Source organism: Chenopodium quinoa, unplaced genomic scaffold (genome assembly GCF_001683475.1).
Source record: "Chenopodium quinoa cultivar QQ74 unplaced genomic scaffold, ASM168347v1, whole genome shotgun sequence".
Taxonomy (NCBI): Eukaryota; Viridiplantae; Streptophyta; class Magnoliopsida; order Caryophyllales; family Amaranthaceae; genus Chenopodium; species Chenopodium quinoa.
In genome coordinates this window covers 3764649-3779825 of record NW_018743977.1, presented here as the reverse complement: position 1 = coordinate 3779825, position 15177 = coordinate 3764649, and the positions used below count along the sequence as shown (strand labels likewise).

General features: G+C 32.7%; 3 protein-coding genes across 3 annotated transcripts; 1 reads left to right on the top strand and 2 right to left on the bottom strand.

The window, feature by feature from the left end:
• LOC110689904 lies at nucleotides 1-690 on the bottom strand. The gene is made up of 2 exons (XM_021866731.1): nucleotides 466-690; nucleotides 1-222 (listed from the first exon to the last, which is right to left on the bottom strand). The coding sequence occupies exons 1-2, from the start codon at nucleotides 688-690 to the stop codon at nucleotides 1-3; spliced, it is 447 nt and encodes a 148-aa protein (XP_021722423.1).
• A 5308-nt stretch (nucleotides 691-5998) lies between these two features.
• LOC110689934 (putative pectinesterase/pectinesterase inhibitor 26) lies at nucleotides 5999-7436 on the top strand. The gene has a single exon (XM_021866759.1). It carries the CDS (start codon nucleotides 6196-6198, stop codon nucleotides 6787-6789), a length of 594 nt encoding a protein of 197 aa, XP_021722451.1. The 5' UTR covers nucleotides 5999-6195; the 3' UTR covers nucleotides 6790-7436.
• A 2598-nt stretch (nucleotides 7437-10034) lies between these two features.
• On the bottom strand, nucleotides 10035-13564 carry LOC110689933 (probable pectinesterase/pectinesterase inhibitor 41). Its single transcript, XM_021866758.1, has 2 exons — nucleotides 12298-13564; nucleotides 10035-10777 (listed from the first exon to the last, which is right to left on the bottom strand). Exons 1-2 carry the CDS (start codon nucleotides 13370-13372, stop codon nucleotides 10086-10088), a joined length of 1767 nt encoding a protein of 588 aa, XP_021722450.1. The 5' UTR covers nucleotides 13373-13564; the 3' UTR covers nucleotides 10035-10085.
• Nucleotides 13565-15177: the final 1613 nt, after the last annotated feature.

Sequence of the window (15177 nt, the reverse complement as noted above, 5' to 3'; positions counted from 1 at the left end):
CTATATCCACTTGGACTTTTGATCTTCAACTCTCTTCTTGAGAACGTTGAGGATTTGTTTATTGGCAGCTTCGGCTTGACCATTACTCTGCGGATGACAAACTGCAGAATATGCCAATTTAATGCCGAACTGATCTGTGTACAGCTTCAGCAACAAATTATCGAATTGCCTCCCATGATCGAAGACAAGAACCTTCGGAATCCCGAAGCGAGTGATAATGCTCTGCCAGATTAATTTTCAGACAGTTTGCTCTGTAATGTTCGAACTTGCTTCGGCTTCGATCCATTTGCTAAAATAGTCTATGCCGACTATCAGCCATCTATTTTGGTATGGAGCATCGGGAAATGGTCCCAAAATTTCCATTCTCTATTGAGCAAATGGAAGAGGATTCAGGATTGGCCGAAGATCTCGTGATGGCCGATGGATGACTGGTGCAATTTTTTGACATTTTTCGCATTTTCTGACCAGCTCCTTAGCATCCAGGATCATGGTTGGCCAGTAATATCCAGCCCTTAGCGCTTTATGTGCTAAGGCTCTTCCCCCTATGTAGTTTCCGCAGATGCCGAGATGAATTTTCCGAAGGATGTAATCAGCATCTGTTGGACCCACGCATTTCAATAGCGGGGCTGAGAAGGACTTTTTCAAGAGCTCTCCTCTGAAGATGATGAACCTTGAGCTGATTCTTTTCATCTTAGAGGCTAAGTTCCTGTCTTCGGGAATTTCTCCCCGAAGCTTGTAAGCTAGGATGGGGTCATAAATAAAATGTACCACCGTGACTAAAGTGGTACAATTTTATCATCCATTTTGTAAATAAAATGTACCACCATGACTAAAGTGGTACATTTAATTTACGAAACTGCCACTGTGAGAAACAAAAACGTTTCAAATGTATCTCAAATAAGTTAGAAAAAGAAGAGAGCAAGGCGAAGACAATGGAGCTAGTACTAAGCTTTTGTGAAATACATGTATTTTTGGCTTTTGATTTATGATGAATGTTGTGTATCCCATTCAATTAGTGCAGTTTATTAAATCCTTTGAAGTGGATGCATCCTTCTGCAAGAAGTCCCAATCTGCAGGTATAGCAGCAGTTTCCCTGAGACATCAATGGTGCAGAGAAGACGGGCATGACTGTGAGACGCGAGCTTAGAGCCTCTTCCTACAAAAGCTTTAGCTATAGAGGAGATCAGCAGAGTATATATATATAAAAAATCTCATTATTTTCCTAATTTATTGTTGTCTAATCAATAATCATTTTTTTTTCTCATCCTTATGGATATTCAATTCCCTTCATACCACCATGCAATACAAGTATATAATTGCCTCATGAACAACATAATAACCCAAAATATGGTAGAGAACATATTGGATCATGATAGTTGGTCAACCTACTACATGCTTATTGTGTCATTAATGACAATTTCATGATTTTGTAACTTTAAAATTTTCCTATTACTTTTAAAGCGATTTTGTTTACTTTTACTAGTTTTTATTTAATTTGTACAGAAATCCGGTTTGTGAATGCAAAATTTCAAAAATATCATTGATGACACGAGAAATGTGTTGTTTGGTTATGTTAATCTAAGAGCCCAAATGGATTTGTTCTATATTCTCATTTAAAATATGGTTTTAATATATTGAAACTTGATTATACATAGAATTAGAAAGTTGTTTTAGTTTGGTTAAACTTACGAACAATTGGTTTATATATATCCCTCATAATAAGGTGAAATTATAAGGTTCCAACCAATGTAAAGAATAAAAAATTTTCTAACAAAATAGACTAATTTTCTCACCAATTGCATTAACATCCATCTTTATAACTAACATCCTAATTATAGCAAATGATTGATGGCAAGCCTTGGACTTCTCTCTAAATTTCTCAAGTTAGCATACTTCATATAGTACATATCCAATAATAATTAGATAGACAACCTTCAAATTTGAAAAACTCATTCATTAAGCTCTCAATAAAAAGAACCAAATAATTCCTTAGGAAAACAAATCCATATAACATATATAACATGAAGCTCCAAGCTCTTTCATTCTTTCTTCTAACCCTCTTCACCATTTGCATAGCTAAGCATGTAAAACTTAATTATAACATCGACGAAACCCAAACGAACGTCCCAAAGCTCACCCCACCTAGTGCTGCAGATGGCAAGGACGAGATATTTAACATTGATGAAGTTTGCAGGGCTAGTACCGCTGGTGGTAAGTGCACCTCCGTCCTTAAGTCTCTAGGAGGCGACAAAAAAGATGTGAAACCTAGCAAATTCTCGGACAAAGTAGTTAAGCATGCCCAAAGCGAGTTTGGGCATGCCTCTACAAAGGCACGCAAAGAAATGCGTGAAGATGATGCTATTATCGAAGTTAAAAAGGCGTTGTCACATTGCGTGAAATTGTACCTAGACATGAACGATGAGTTAAGAGGGTTGTACGCCGTAGGGCTTAAATCTAGCAACTATGGCACGACGGCTGAAAAGTTTATTCACATGGCTCAAATTTACCCTAAGCATTGTGAAGATGAATTGACTAAGGCAGGGACTAGTGGCGAAAAGCTTGGTTTGTATGAAAATTACAAGGATCTTGAGGATCTTGGCAACATCGTCGATGTCGTTACTCGTTACGTTTCAGCCAATTCTAAGCAGAAGGCTGTTGGTGGTGGTAAAAAAAAATTGAATTAATGGTTAATGATATATTGGTTATTGATATAACAAATTGGATGAGTATGTAGCTATTTGTTTAGCTTAATTATCTTATGAAATACCAAAGTCTTGTTTTCATTAAATTCTTGATCAATTTCGTGATGATGTCTTTTTTTTTTTTTTTTTTTCATTTGAGAGGGTGAGGGGGGGGGGGGATGATTGTTGTTTGCAATGCTTAAGAAATTAAGACTTAAAACGTTTGCATACATATTTTTAAGAGAATTAGGTAAGGTTTTGTACACATTGAATGTATAATAACTATTTGTGAGTATCAATACTTCATAATTCCAAATCATGTAGAATTCATCCTTTTTGTGTCTAGATATTAAAATATTATGAAAACGAAGTAAGAGCTAGTTTGTATTTTACAACTAAAGATCTTTGTTCCACGTTGGTGGGAAAAATACGTTTTCCTTTGTCTAAATTTGTGGGTTGTATAAACTGATTTTTGAAAGATTTTGCTAGCACGGTTAAGCGGGCTAGAAGTAGGCATCCCTACGGCGTTGCCATGGCTAGATCCAAAAAGACATATACCAGCATAGCTCTTCTATAGAGGACTTCTTTTTGACACATCTCTTTATGTTAAAATCATGTAAATTGATCTGTCTCCAATAAAACCAAATGAAAAACCCTACATTAATAGCAAAATTTTAATCCTCCATATATCCCTCTCGTTTAATAACATCGGTCATTATTACAATCAAATTAATTCATCACAACTTTAACCACGTACAAAACCTACCAAAGGAATTTATTCTCTTCACGCCTTCACCCAAATCAACTAGTTTAATAAGGACTAATTTGGTTTGGTTTGGTTTGGTTTTCATTTTCTAATCTATTTTATTCTGATTTGGTGTACTTCTCTAAGAGAACTTTGACCCTAAAATATATTAAGATTATACCCCCTTAACTATCTTCTAAACCAATAAATAAATCAATCGTTAAGAGAATTATGAATTAAAGATTGTAATAGAGTTTGAATTTTATTAATAAATTAATAGCGTTTAATTTACAAAATACATATAATCAAATATAACGAGTGTCAGTTCAATAATTTTAATATCGTTAGATCTGTATCCAAAATTAACTCAAAACTAGATTCATTTGTAATATTGTTTAATGCCAAACAAGAAATCGTTTACATTGAATGTTATGCCACTATAACCTACTAAAATGCACATGATTTAGTAAATAACAACAAACCACCCACTGTTAACAAATTAAAATAATACTCCCTCTGTACCTATTTGTTTTTGCTCCATTTGACTTTTTACGGTCTCCAAGATGTGTCTTAGAACGCACATATCTTCATGTTCATACACGTAAAAAATATAAAAACGTGATATTAATAAATTGCGCAATGAGCTGAATCTAACAAGATCACTCATTACTATGTTTTCTTTTATAGATTAAATGTAATTTATGGTGACCCAAAAAATGACAATGGGGACAGAGGGAGTACTCCGTAACTAGGAAAGTATGTCACTGGAGTTTCTATATTTAAACTACTAATATGGATATCAGAATTGGTGAGAGTGAGGGATAGCTCAAGCGCTTAGAGCTTCCCTCTCGATTCCAAGATGTCTTGAGATCGATTCTCATTAATCGCCCTTGTGGCTCTCTAAAATAAAAGTAAAAAAAAAAATTGGGTAATTGAAATAACAATCAATAAATCACTATCAATAATTTTTTTTGTATTAGGGTTCAAATAACAATGTGAAAACAGCAATCATTAAAATAATTTGCAAAATTATTATTCCAAAGTCTAATAAATAACTCATAGGATCACCTGAGCAAAAAACCATTGTTTACTTATTGCCTCAAAATTAGTTGAGATAGTATTTCTTATGTTTTTAAAGTGCAACACTTTGACTTTTTGGATTATTTTGTTAGTGGCTTTGACTAATATAATTTTTACTAGTGTATAAAAAATTGTTATCATGCAATAAATTGTTAGATTAGTTACAAGTTTTACAATATTAGTCTTTGATAATCTGTAATAATAGACAATTAAGGATATGAATGATTAAAGTTATCGACAAACATGTCTGATCAAACAAAGAGAGTAGTATCGCACAATAAGCAAGCGATGCAAATAGTAGCATGCAGTTGCTTGCAACATTACTAAGTGTAGTTCGTCACAAAGTCATCTCTATCTGACATCAACCAACAATATATAGGCTAACTTGGTAATTTAAAATTTCTACCTTAAATCCTTGAAGATTAGGTTTAAATTCTACCAAGTGAAGGTACTTGGGGGAAGGGAATACGCCTACCTTCCACACTACTTTCAAGTGCCTAGCCCGTTGCAAATATTGGGCCAAAAAAACTATAATGGTTAAGGTCTAGTACGGTTGGTCAAGAACTCAAGATCCTCTTTACCATTTAAAAAAAAAAGTCACCTAACAAAAGTTAATATGGCACAAATTTTCATGAATTAATTAACTAGTTGATCTTTAATACTTATCGTTTCAATTTAGTATAATAATTTAGTTAAAAAGAAGGGGCATGAGAAAGGTATTGTAAGTAAAAAAAATTACATTAATTAGGGTTATATTTAGTTCAACTTTTCTTAAATACTCCATATTTTATTATATTATTACTTATTTTAGTTTAAATAAAAAAAAAGTCAGGTAAGAAATAAATAAGTTCAAACAATATATATTGTTTTATGTTGATTTTTCATCGCCAAATATCTATAATTCTGTAGTAAAAAATTATGAAACATATTTGAAAAACACACATTAATACAAATCTAATAAAAGACCATTTGATGTACTTCATATGTTTTTTCTTATGAATTGAAATAGCGTACATAAAAGGTCAAAGTTCAATCAAATTACGCATTCAGATCAGATCAAATGAAATCAAAATAAATTATGATGATTAGGAAAAAATAAGTTTTGATTAGATCCAATATAATAAGTCAAAATAAGGTGAACTAAAAATTACCCAAGTGGCCAAGTCAAATAGAAATCGCTCTCCACATTATATAGAAAGACTATCATTTATAATAAAAGATAAAAAATAAAATAAAAAAAATGATGTGTCTATTATGCCATTCTCAATTTAGGAAAATAATGCTACTAATTAGAAATGGATGAAGTAATTGACTAATTGTATAAACCTTATGCATTTTTAGTTTAAAGGACACAAACATACAAGTTTTCAACTATAGTCCAAAGACTTTAAACACAAATTGTGTCCCTAATTAAGGTCCTATTGGTGAAAGACGAGCAACCAATCTATAATAAACCCATTCTTATAATAGCAAATTTCATAGCGATGACCCTTATATTTCTCCTTACCATTCCTTTTGTATACAATTTTACAAGATACACCAAATTTTTTCTCTTCAATCAAAACAACCAGCTAATAAACAACTTGCCTAAACTAAATTATTACCCTTATATTATAGCTAGGCATAAACATACAACATCTTTGAAAACATTCAAACCAAATCAAAACACCAAACAAAAAGAACACATAAATGGAGCGCGTTTTCTTAATGTTATTATTGCCTCTTACAATTGGTTTGATCCTACAACAAAATGTAGCAATAGCCTTGAAAGTAAGAGGCGGTGTTCCTACCGCTAGCCCAACCAACAAAGGCAACGCACCAAACCCCCTCATCGAAAAGGCGTGTGCTAACGCACAATACAAACAATCATGCACCCAAACCCTAAAGTCACAACCAGAGAGTGAAACCGCTGACATGAAGAAATTGGCATTTTTGTCCCTTAACAAGACTAAGTCTCTAGGATCAGAAATTGCTGCATGGGTTGGTGACAAGCTTGAGGACCAAGAATCGATGGGGCCTGGCATCGAGCAAGCCTTGACCGACTGCAATGACCAGTACACCGATGCAATGGCTCAACTCGAGGACTCGTTGGTGGCCTTCTTCTCTAATGCTTATAAAGATGTTAACACTTGGATGACAACCGCGATGAATAACGCAAATAGTTGTGAAGATAGCCTTCAAAAGGGAAATGCAGTGGATGTAATGGGTGACAAGAATAAGGTGTTTGCGCAACATTGTTCTAATGCTTTGGCTGTTGTTAATGCTTTGGCTCAGAAACAGTAAAAACGTACATGAATGTTGTATGGTTAGATTTTTTTTTTTTTTTTTTTCATCTTTGTTGTGTCGTGTTGTGTTGCGTGTGTATGTTTTGGTAATATGGTAAATTTGTTACGGAATAACATTAGTTTATAATTGATTTATGAATTTCTTACATATCAAAACTTGATTTCTTTGTTCATGTGTTGTTACATATTTGAATTTACATTGATAAAAAAATTTGCTTGATAAATTAAAAGAAAATACTCTATCAATTCGCTAAATGAGAGGATTGAATAATGAATACATTACGTGTGCATGAAGCTAAATCAGACAATCAGTCGTTGAATTGTAATACTCGGCCTCTATTTATGTCTAAGACAAAGAAATAAGATTTTATTAATAAGATACCGAGGCCAATTGACCACATTGATATAAAAGTTAGCACCTTCGTGACACGGTGGTATAAAAATTAGCACCGGTGACAAATTGGTATAAAAGTTAACAAATTGTGACAAATTGGTATAAAAAGTTAACAAGTTGTGACGTTTCACCCTTCTTTTCTTGCCGAAGGAGTTTTTTTTTTTTTTTATTTTTTTTTTTTTTGGTTATTGTTAATTCTCATTTTATGCTAAATAATTCTCTCCTCCATGCTCGTGCACCCAAGATTATCGACAAACAATAACAAAAAAAAAAGAATACAAAATTGTGAGTTAAAAAAAAATCTAAAAAATGAATGAAAAGAGAAATTTTTATGATTTTTTGCTTGGTTTTTTGGTTGGCTTTTGGCTTTTCAACTTGGTCAAATAGCCAAAAAAAGTGTTAGGTAAATGGCTTTTTTGTTGGCTACAAAGCAGGCTTTTTCACCAAAAATAAAAAGCTAGTCTTACTAGCTTTTTGGTATTGGCTTTTGGCTTTTTACCATTAATTACTTTTATATTTTTACTTTTAATTAATAATTAATAATAAATAAAAATTAATTAATAATCAAATATTAATAATTATTAATAATGATAATTAACTATTAATAACTAATAATAATGAATACATAATTATTAATTATTAATAACTAATCATTAATAATTAATAAATTTTAATTTTTAATTAGTAATAATTAACATATTAATAAAATAAATAATAAGTAGATTAATTAATAATTGTTATTTATTAATAAGTAGTAATTATTATTATTATTATTATTATTATTATTATTATTTGCAATACAAAGATAATAAAATTTATCAATGTCCTTAAAGGTCATTTTTATATAAAACAACCAACAACCAAATTTACCAAACATATTTATTAATAGCCAACAGTCAAACAGCCAACATAAAAAGTCCATACAAACAGTTAGTCAGACCAGCCAAGAGAAACATCCAGTAGCCAACAGCCAACAGCCAACAGCCAACAGCCAACAGACAATTGCCAAACAAGGCCAAATGTCTCAAAAGTTAAAATTGGCATGTAATAAGTTGTAATATTTAAGAAGTTGGGAGCAAATATATTTATATAAAATTGAATATTTGGGGGGGGGGGGGGGGAAAGCTCGATGTAATCTTGAAATTTTTTAAACAAAGCATGGTCTTGTAATTTTTCTTGATTAATTCTTATGCATAATCTTGAATATTTCTCTATATTATATCTTTGTTCCCTTTTTTTATTCTTTGACTTTTTTTGGGCTTTTAATAGTGTCCAAGAAATTTAAAATAAATATTTGAAGCAAAAAAAAAAAAAAAAAAAGTAAAGAAAAACAATAGATTTAAGCTACAATAATAAGAATAATCATTCCTAAAAAAAAAAAAAGAATAATCATTTGTACAATATATGTTTATCATTCTAACAAGATAAAGGCTTAAACGTTATCACTAGCAAACTTATACCAATATGTCATCACATGGTAACTTTTATACTGATATGTCATTACATGGTAACTTTTATATCAATATGTCACCGGTGGCCAACTTTTATACAAATAAGTCACAACTTGCTATCTTTTATACCAATCTATCGCCGGCGATAACTTTTATACCAATATGTCACAAGGGTGCTAACTTTTATACCAATATGGCTAATTGGCCAAAGTAGTCAAACGACACTTACAAACAATTCTTAAAAAATCTAAAAAAAACCAACATCAGTATATAACACCTTAGAACTAATTACATCGTATATTCGATCAACAATAGTCTTAATAAATTTTTTATTTGATAAATCAATACAATATGTGAGTTAGCATAAACTTGGTTTGAAATTCACTGAAGTTGTTTAAGTAAAGTTACTGGTACGATCCTCTAGATACTTACGGTTGTTACATGGCCATATAAATTAATGTGATTTTTGTGAACAATGTCAATACTCCATAATTGGCTTAGGTCCATTATATACTTCCACTAGCTTGGGAACAGCTCAGAGATTTCACGAGTCCTTGTTTGACGGGCAATTTATTTGTCTGCTTCTTAGATTTTTAATTTTTTTCCCAGCTTTGTAAAACCTACCTAATTTTTCTTTGATCTTTCAGTTATTCCTGACTAGTTGGCAGATTAAACATTTTATTAGATCTAATTGCACTGTATATGAAATAAGTCTTTCATTGGTCAATTAGTGAGATGAAAAACCTAATTAATTCGACACCTAACTAACAAATAAATACTCCCATTGTCTTTGATGTTTTCCAAAGTTTTTCCCAATTTTTTTTTTTTTGGGTTGTAGGATAAAATTGGGCTGAAAAGTTATTTTAGTTAAAATTTTTGACCAATATAAAGCATATGATCCTTTTATCAACAATAATAAATTACTAATAGAGTTACCTAACTTTTGAATCTTTCATTCCTAAAAAAAAAAAAAATAAATAAATAAATACTAATAATTCTTAATTCGTTCCAAAATATTATTATTATTTTTGACTTTTTATGGTCAAACATTAAAACTTTGAGAGAAAAATTAATTAATTTATACTTCGAAAAAATATAAAGTATATAGCCACGTAAGATTTTGTTAGAATTATAATAATGATATTGATGATCAAATATACGTTGAACATCATTTTGAGGTGGACGGAGTATAATTACTAAATAAAACTTATTAGCATGCATCGGCACAATTGTAAAAACTATTTATATTTGTGTATTTTCTCATGGAGTAGCATTGTAGCAACGAAACATTTTGTATACATTATATCCTCGAATTAAATTCTATTCGATTCCACAAAGTACAACTTTATTTCTTCGTCAATAAAGATGACCAATAGAAATAAATTAAATGTAATTATTGATTAAAAATCTACATAAATTAGAATTTTGAATGACACTAAAATATCATGTTTACAACAAGCCACTCATATAAGGTACCCCTGTTTGAGGTAACCATTCATCTCCAAAAACAAATGTAGAAACTGTAAAATTAATAGCATCTGTAACATTCATAACATGGTACCCTGCCCAATTTACTCTATTAGTAACATTAGAACTTGGACCTGAATTGTTGAATTCGCCATAATATAACGTATCCAAGGCGAAATTACCATCCCATTCTCTCCAACCAGCAGGATCAACCACATTATCAATATACGACTCCAAATAAACCGTCCTCGAGTATTCCTTCCACGGCCTCCCTAGATATGTCTTTGTCGTACCATTACTACTAGCAAGATCATCAGCTGCACGTATCACACAATTATTAATAGCAATGCCGGTGTTTTGGTTTGGGTCTGTTCTGCCTTGTGCAGTGATGGCGTTGAATTGTTTATCCAAGGGCAATCGAGGGTATATGTTGCAATTTTGGAACACAACATTTGCGTTGCCAAAAATAAAATCGACTGTACCATATATGTCACATTCTCTATAGAATTGTCTAAGGGAATGTACGTATAACGTGTCTTGGTAACCTTCAAAGCTGCAGCTATAGAAGGCGGATAAATCCGCGCCGCTTCTTAGAGCTACTGCTTGGTGTTTGATTGCACCAGCTGTGTTTCTTATGGTCAAATTCATGCCCACAAATCCTGTTCCAGTTACAGCTGCATAAAAAATGAAATGTACCTTGATTTAGCTTACATACGTTGATACATATACAATCAACTGATTTAACTATCACCGATTTAAAATACGGGAGTATAATAAGACATTTTTCATATTTTTTTGTTTTAATAACTTGTTTACAAATTACAAAATCAATGCAATAATACAATTATGGTGTATTATCTTCCTGTATTATCATCCTACAGTAAATTATGTAGTAGAAATGAGAAATTTTTGACCAGGAAATTAAAATCACTATTATGTTTGACCTTGTTATTTTATTTCTTTGTTAGTTTGACCTTGATTTTTTTATTTTTGCCACTTAAAAGATTTCAAATGTGCTTTCGAATTGGTAGAACAAAATGGACCAAAGGCAGTAATTTTTCCTAAAATATAAACCATTTCTCCACTCTATGATATGGTTAGTGGTTGAAATCTTATACTTCTATTTTATTTTATTTTTAATTGCATTATGTTCCTTTTAGAAAGTTGTACGTTAATTGCACAATGTCCTAACTACCCTTATTTAAATGTAATACCAACGTAATATTGTTACCCTATTTTTTTTCTCTCTCGTTTGTTTATTTCACATGATGGACAAATTTGACATTCTCCACCTTTACTCCTTTTCTTAAAATCTGTGCTCGTATCAAATGATGCGATTAAAAAAAACGAAAGAAGTATTACGTAATGTATCAAAATATTTTATAAAATTAAGTTATTGTTAGACTTTCTATAAGATTCTATGAATCTTATTTATCCAAACAATCTCTTTGTTGGTCAAAACCAAAGCACAAGTTATTTAATGAGACAAGATTATTTTCTCGGTAGCTATTGCGAGTCGGTGACGATGAAGAAGTACGAGAATTCGACAGACTTCTGACAATTAACACTACTCCTATTTAAGACCAATTAACTCCATCACTTCTTATTAAAATATGACCTGCATATCATTTAATTTATGTTTATCTGTTTTTTCTATTAATCATATTTATCTGTTTTTTTAGAAATCATTTATACCACATTATCTACTGTCTATTTACAAGCTGAACAATTCTGTATGAACAAAGTTTATTAGAATTTTATATATTAGGTATAAAAACAAAATAATAAATTGGTACGAAAATTAGTTTATCATATTGAATTATTATTAGTTTTCAAAAAAATAAAATAAAATAAAATATTGGATTATTAGTTTATTGCATGTGGTGCATTTAGTATAGTTCAATATTCATGCATAAAATGTCCTTATTTCGTAGCACACCCGTGATAAAATTTCGTATTTAAGGATAATGTCATAATATCCCCATAATATAGACAATAAAAGTGCATGCATTATTACAGCAAATAATGAAATTAAATAAATAACTACCCTAACATATATACTAGCTTAGCTAGTTTTGTTTATAGATATTAATGTTAATTAAATGCGCTCATAATATGAAATGAAAGGAGTAACAATAAGTAGATGAACATGGTAAGTCGGTAACCAATTCAATAATAATGAAAGTGTACTTACCAAAAGTAGCGGATTGAAAAGTAGTAAAATTGTCCACAACACTACGATTTCCGGTAATAATCGTCTGATTAATACCATCACCAATCATCATAATATACCTCTTCTTCTTATCAATGGAAACAATCTCGTCATAAACACCAGCAGTAACGTAAATCAAATAATATCCATCACTTTCTTCGGTTTTATTTGGTGCAGCTGCAACTGCATCATTTATGGTACTAAAATTCCCGCTACCATCTTGGCTTACGGTAACAACATCGTATATATTCACTTGATCATCGTCATCGTTGTTACTAGCAAGCAGCCGCTCGTGGCGACGGCTAAGGCTTGCCTCGAACACGGCCCGAGCATTTTCGGACATTTTTAGTCCGGGAATACGGCCACCACCACCACCACCGAAGAAACCCTTGTGGTTTTTACCACGAGGGTTTGAGCCCTTTTTCTTTTTCGGGATCCACGCTTTGGTGAATAAAGTAAGAGAGATGGAGTATAGTTTAGTGTCACTTGATAAAGGAGAGGTAATGCCACGGTCGAATGACCATGCTGACTCAGCAGACTTGACTCCGTCGAGACAAGTCTGCAAGTTAGTGAGGATACCACTAAGGAAGGTTTGTACATCGTCGGCAGTTGTATAAGAAAGTGTTTTGTTTTCCCTAGTGTTGACGGCGTTGTAGGAGGTGTTTAAGAAATCGACGTTGAGTTCCGCTAGGAACTGACAGTCTTGTAAGGCACCGATGGCGGAGGGTGTGAGCTTTAGTTTACGGCTGTTGTGGAGGTATTTGTTGATTAGCTTGAGGAACTTTGAGGCTTGTGAAACGGACCGCTTGAAGGAAAAGCGGCCGTATTCATAGACATTGCCGGTTGTATTATTACCGGATTGTAGGATATTCTTGCAATAAGCTGGATATTGAGTAGATTGGCAAACAGTCGAGGCAGATACTGGCGCGGTTGCATTGTTTGGGTTTAAAGGTGTTGATGGTGGTAATGGTAATGAATTTGTATGAGTTGCGACGAGGTGAACGGCGAGTAGGATGGATGAGAGTGTTACAAGAAATGAGGGGTGGTAGAGTGTCATGGTGTTAGAATGGGAGTGTAGAAGTGAGTAGTTTGATGGATGGGGTGGCAAAGGGTGGATTTTATAGTAAAGAGAATGGAAATGAGAAGTCAAAAGTGGGGTAAGATTTGATAGTAGTAGCAAAAGCGCGTAGTCGTGGCTAGGGGTGTACAAAAACCGGACTGGACCTGAAACCGGACCTGAACCGACCTGATCCGGACCGGACCTGACCCGGACCTGTTGATTCAGGTCCGGTCCCGGTCCTTAAAAATCAAGGTTCCCGGTTCCGGTCCGGACCCGGTCTAAACCCGGGGTTTTCAGGTCCGGACCTGAAACCCGGAAAAATTGTATTTTTAAAAAAAAAAAAAAAAAAAAAAAAAATTCAAAAATCAAAATAACGCTGCTTTTGAGTGACGCTTCAGTTCTCTTTCATTTCATTCTAACCCTAACAAACAGGCTGTCTCCCCCTCTCCCTCACGCTCACTGTCTCCAGTCTCATCCCAACGCGGCAACGCCCACCGCCGACACCTCCTGCCTTCCTCACTCTCTCAGGCGAAGCCCAGGCGCCCACCGACCACCGCATGAGACAGCTACTGCGCGATTTTCCATTTCTCCGGTAAGTTATTTTTTTTTTTAATGTAAATCTAAATTATCTAATTATGTTTGGGTATTTTGTATTCGAAATAATGAATTAAGTGTTAGAATTTATATGTTTATTCATGTTTCAATTGCTTATAATGATTATTTGATGTTTGCATGTTGAATTTCTTTTTTTTACTTCAATGTTTTCGAATTTATGTTTTTCTTTTTTGGTTTATTTTCGAATTTCTTTCGAATTTATGTTTTTTTTTTTGGTTTTTTTTATTTTAAAGTTTAGGGTTTTAGGGTTTAATGTTTAGAATTGATAACAAGTATGGTTTATCTTCGAATTTATGTTTTTTTTTTGGTTTTTTTAGTTTAAAGTTTAGGGTTTTAGGGTTTAATAAAATCAGAAGAGCAGAGAAAGTAGTGATTAGATTGTAAACATCTAGTAGTCTAGTGTTTATCTAGTACTTTGCATTGACCTTTGGCATGGCTTCAAATTGAATAGTTGATTTTATGCATTCGGATGCATAAATTCTATGTTATTAGTCATTATATAAGCGTTGTTGCATAAACTTATCATTGCAGAAAAATGCACTGGTTGAGAAATAGCAGATCTATAAATATTGGTCTGAATTCCTTACAATTTAGCACCAATTCTTCAGGAGTTTGAGTAAATTCTGACATATAATATGGGAACATGAATAATGTCTGAATTTCTATGTTATTTCTATGTTCGGTGTCACCTAAATTTATCACTGCAGTTATGGGGAAGAAATGCGAAGGCTGTAAAATTGCGGAGAATTATAATTATTGGTCTGAACTTCCTGCAACAAAACACCAATTCTTCAAGGTCATGTATGGCGATTTTGAGCACCAAATGGTAGGAAAATATGTTATGAAAGCAACTGCACTTATATTATTAATATATATTAGCTCACTTGATTGAATTTTTTGGTGAACATTTCTTGCAGAATATTCCTCAGAAGTTCATGGAGTGTTTCAAGGAGAAACTCTCCCCGTGGTGTTACACTTATAGCGCCAAGTAAACACAAATGGAAAATCAGACTCTCGAGTACATATGATGAAAGGCCATTGGTGTTTACAGATGGATGGAAACAGTTTGTTCGTGACAATGGAGTGGAAACAAATGACTTCTTAGTGTTCCGTTTTGTTGGAGACTCCTCGTTTGAGGTGTCAGTGTTTGACAAGAGTGGTTGCGAGAAAGAGGGTTGTCACTTTTC

Excerpts from the sequence above, each read along its gene's own strand:
- LOC110689904 (XM_021866731.1), bottom strand. The coding sequence starts at position 690 with ATGAAAAGAATCAGCTCAAGGTTCATCATCTTCAGAGGAGAGCTCTTG. Across the intron at positions 223-465 it reads TCCTGGATGCTAAGGAGCTG|AGCATTATCACTCGCTTCGG; the intron begins GTCAGAAAATGC and ends TTAATCTGGCAG.
- LOC110689934 (XM_021866759.1), top strand. The coding sequence starts at position 6,196 with ATGGAGCGCGTTTTCTTAATGTTATTATTGCCTCTTACAATTGGTTTG.
- LOC110689933 (XM_021866758.1), bottom strand. The coding sequence starts at position 13,372 with ATGACACTCTACCACCCCTCATTTCTTGTAACACTCTCATCCATCCTA. Across the intron at positions 10,778-12,297 it reads TTTTCAATCCGCTACTTTTG|CTGTAACTGGAACAGGATTT; the intron begins GTAAGTACACTT and ends TTTTTTATGCAG.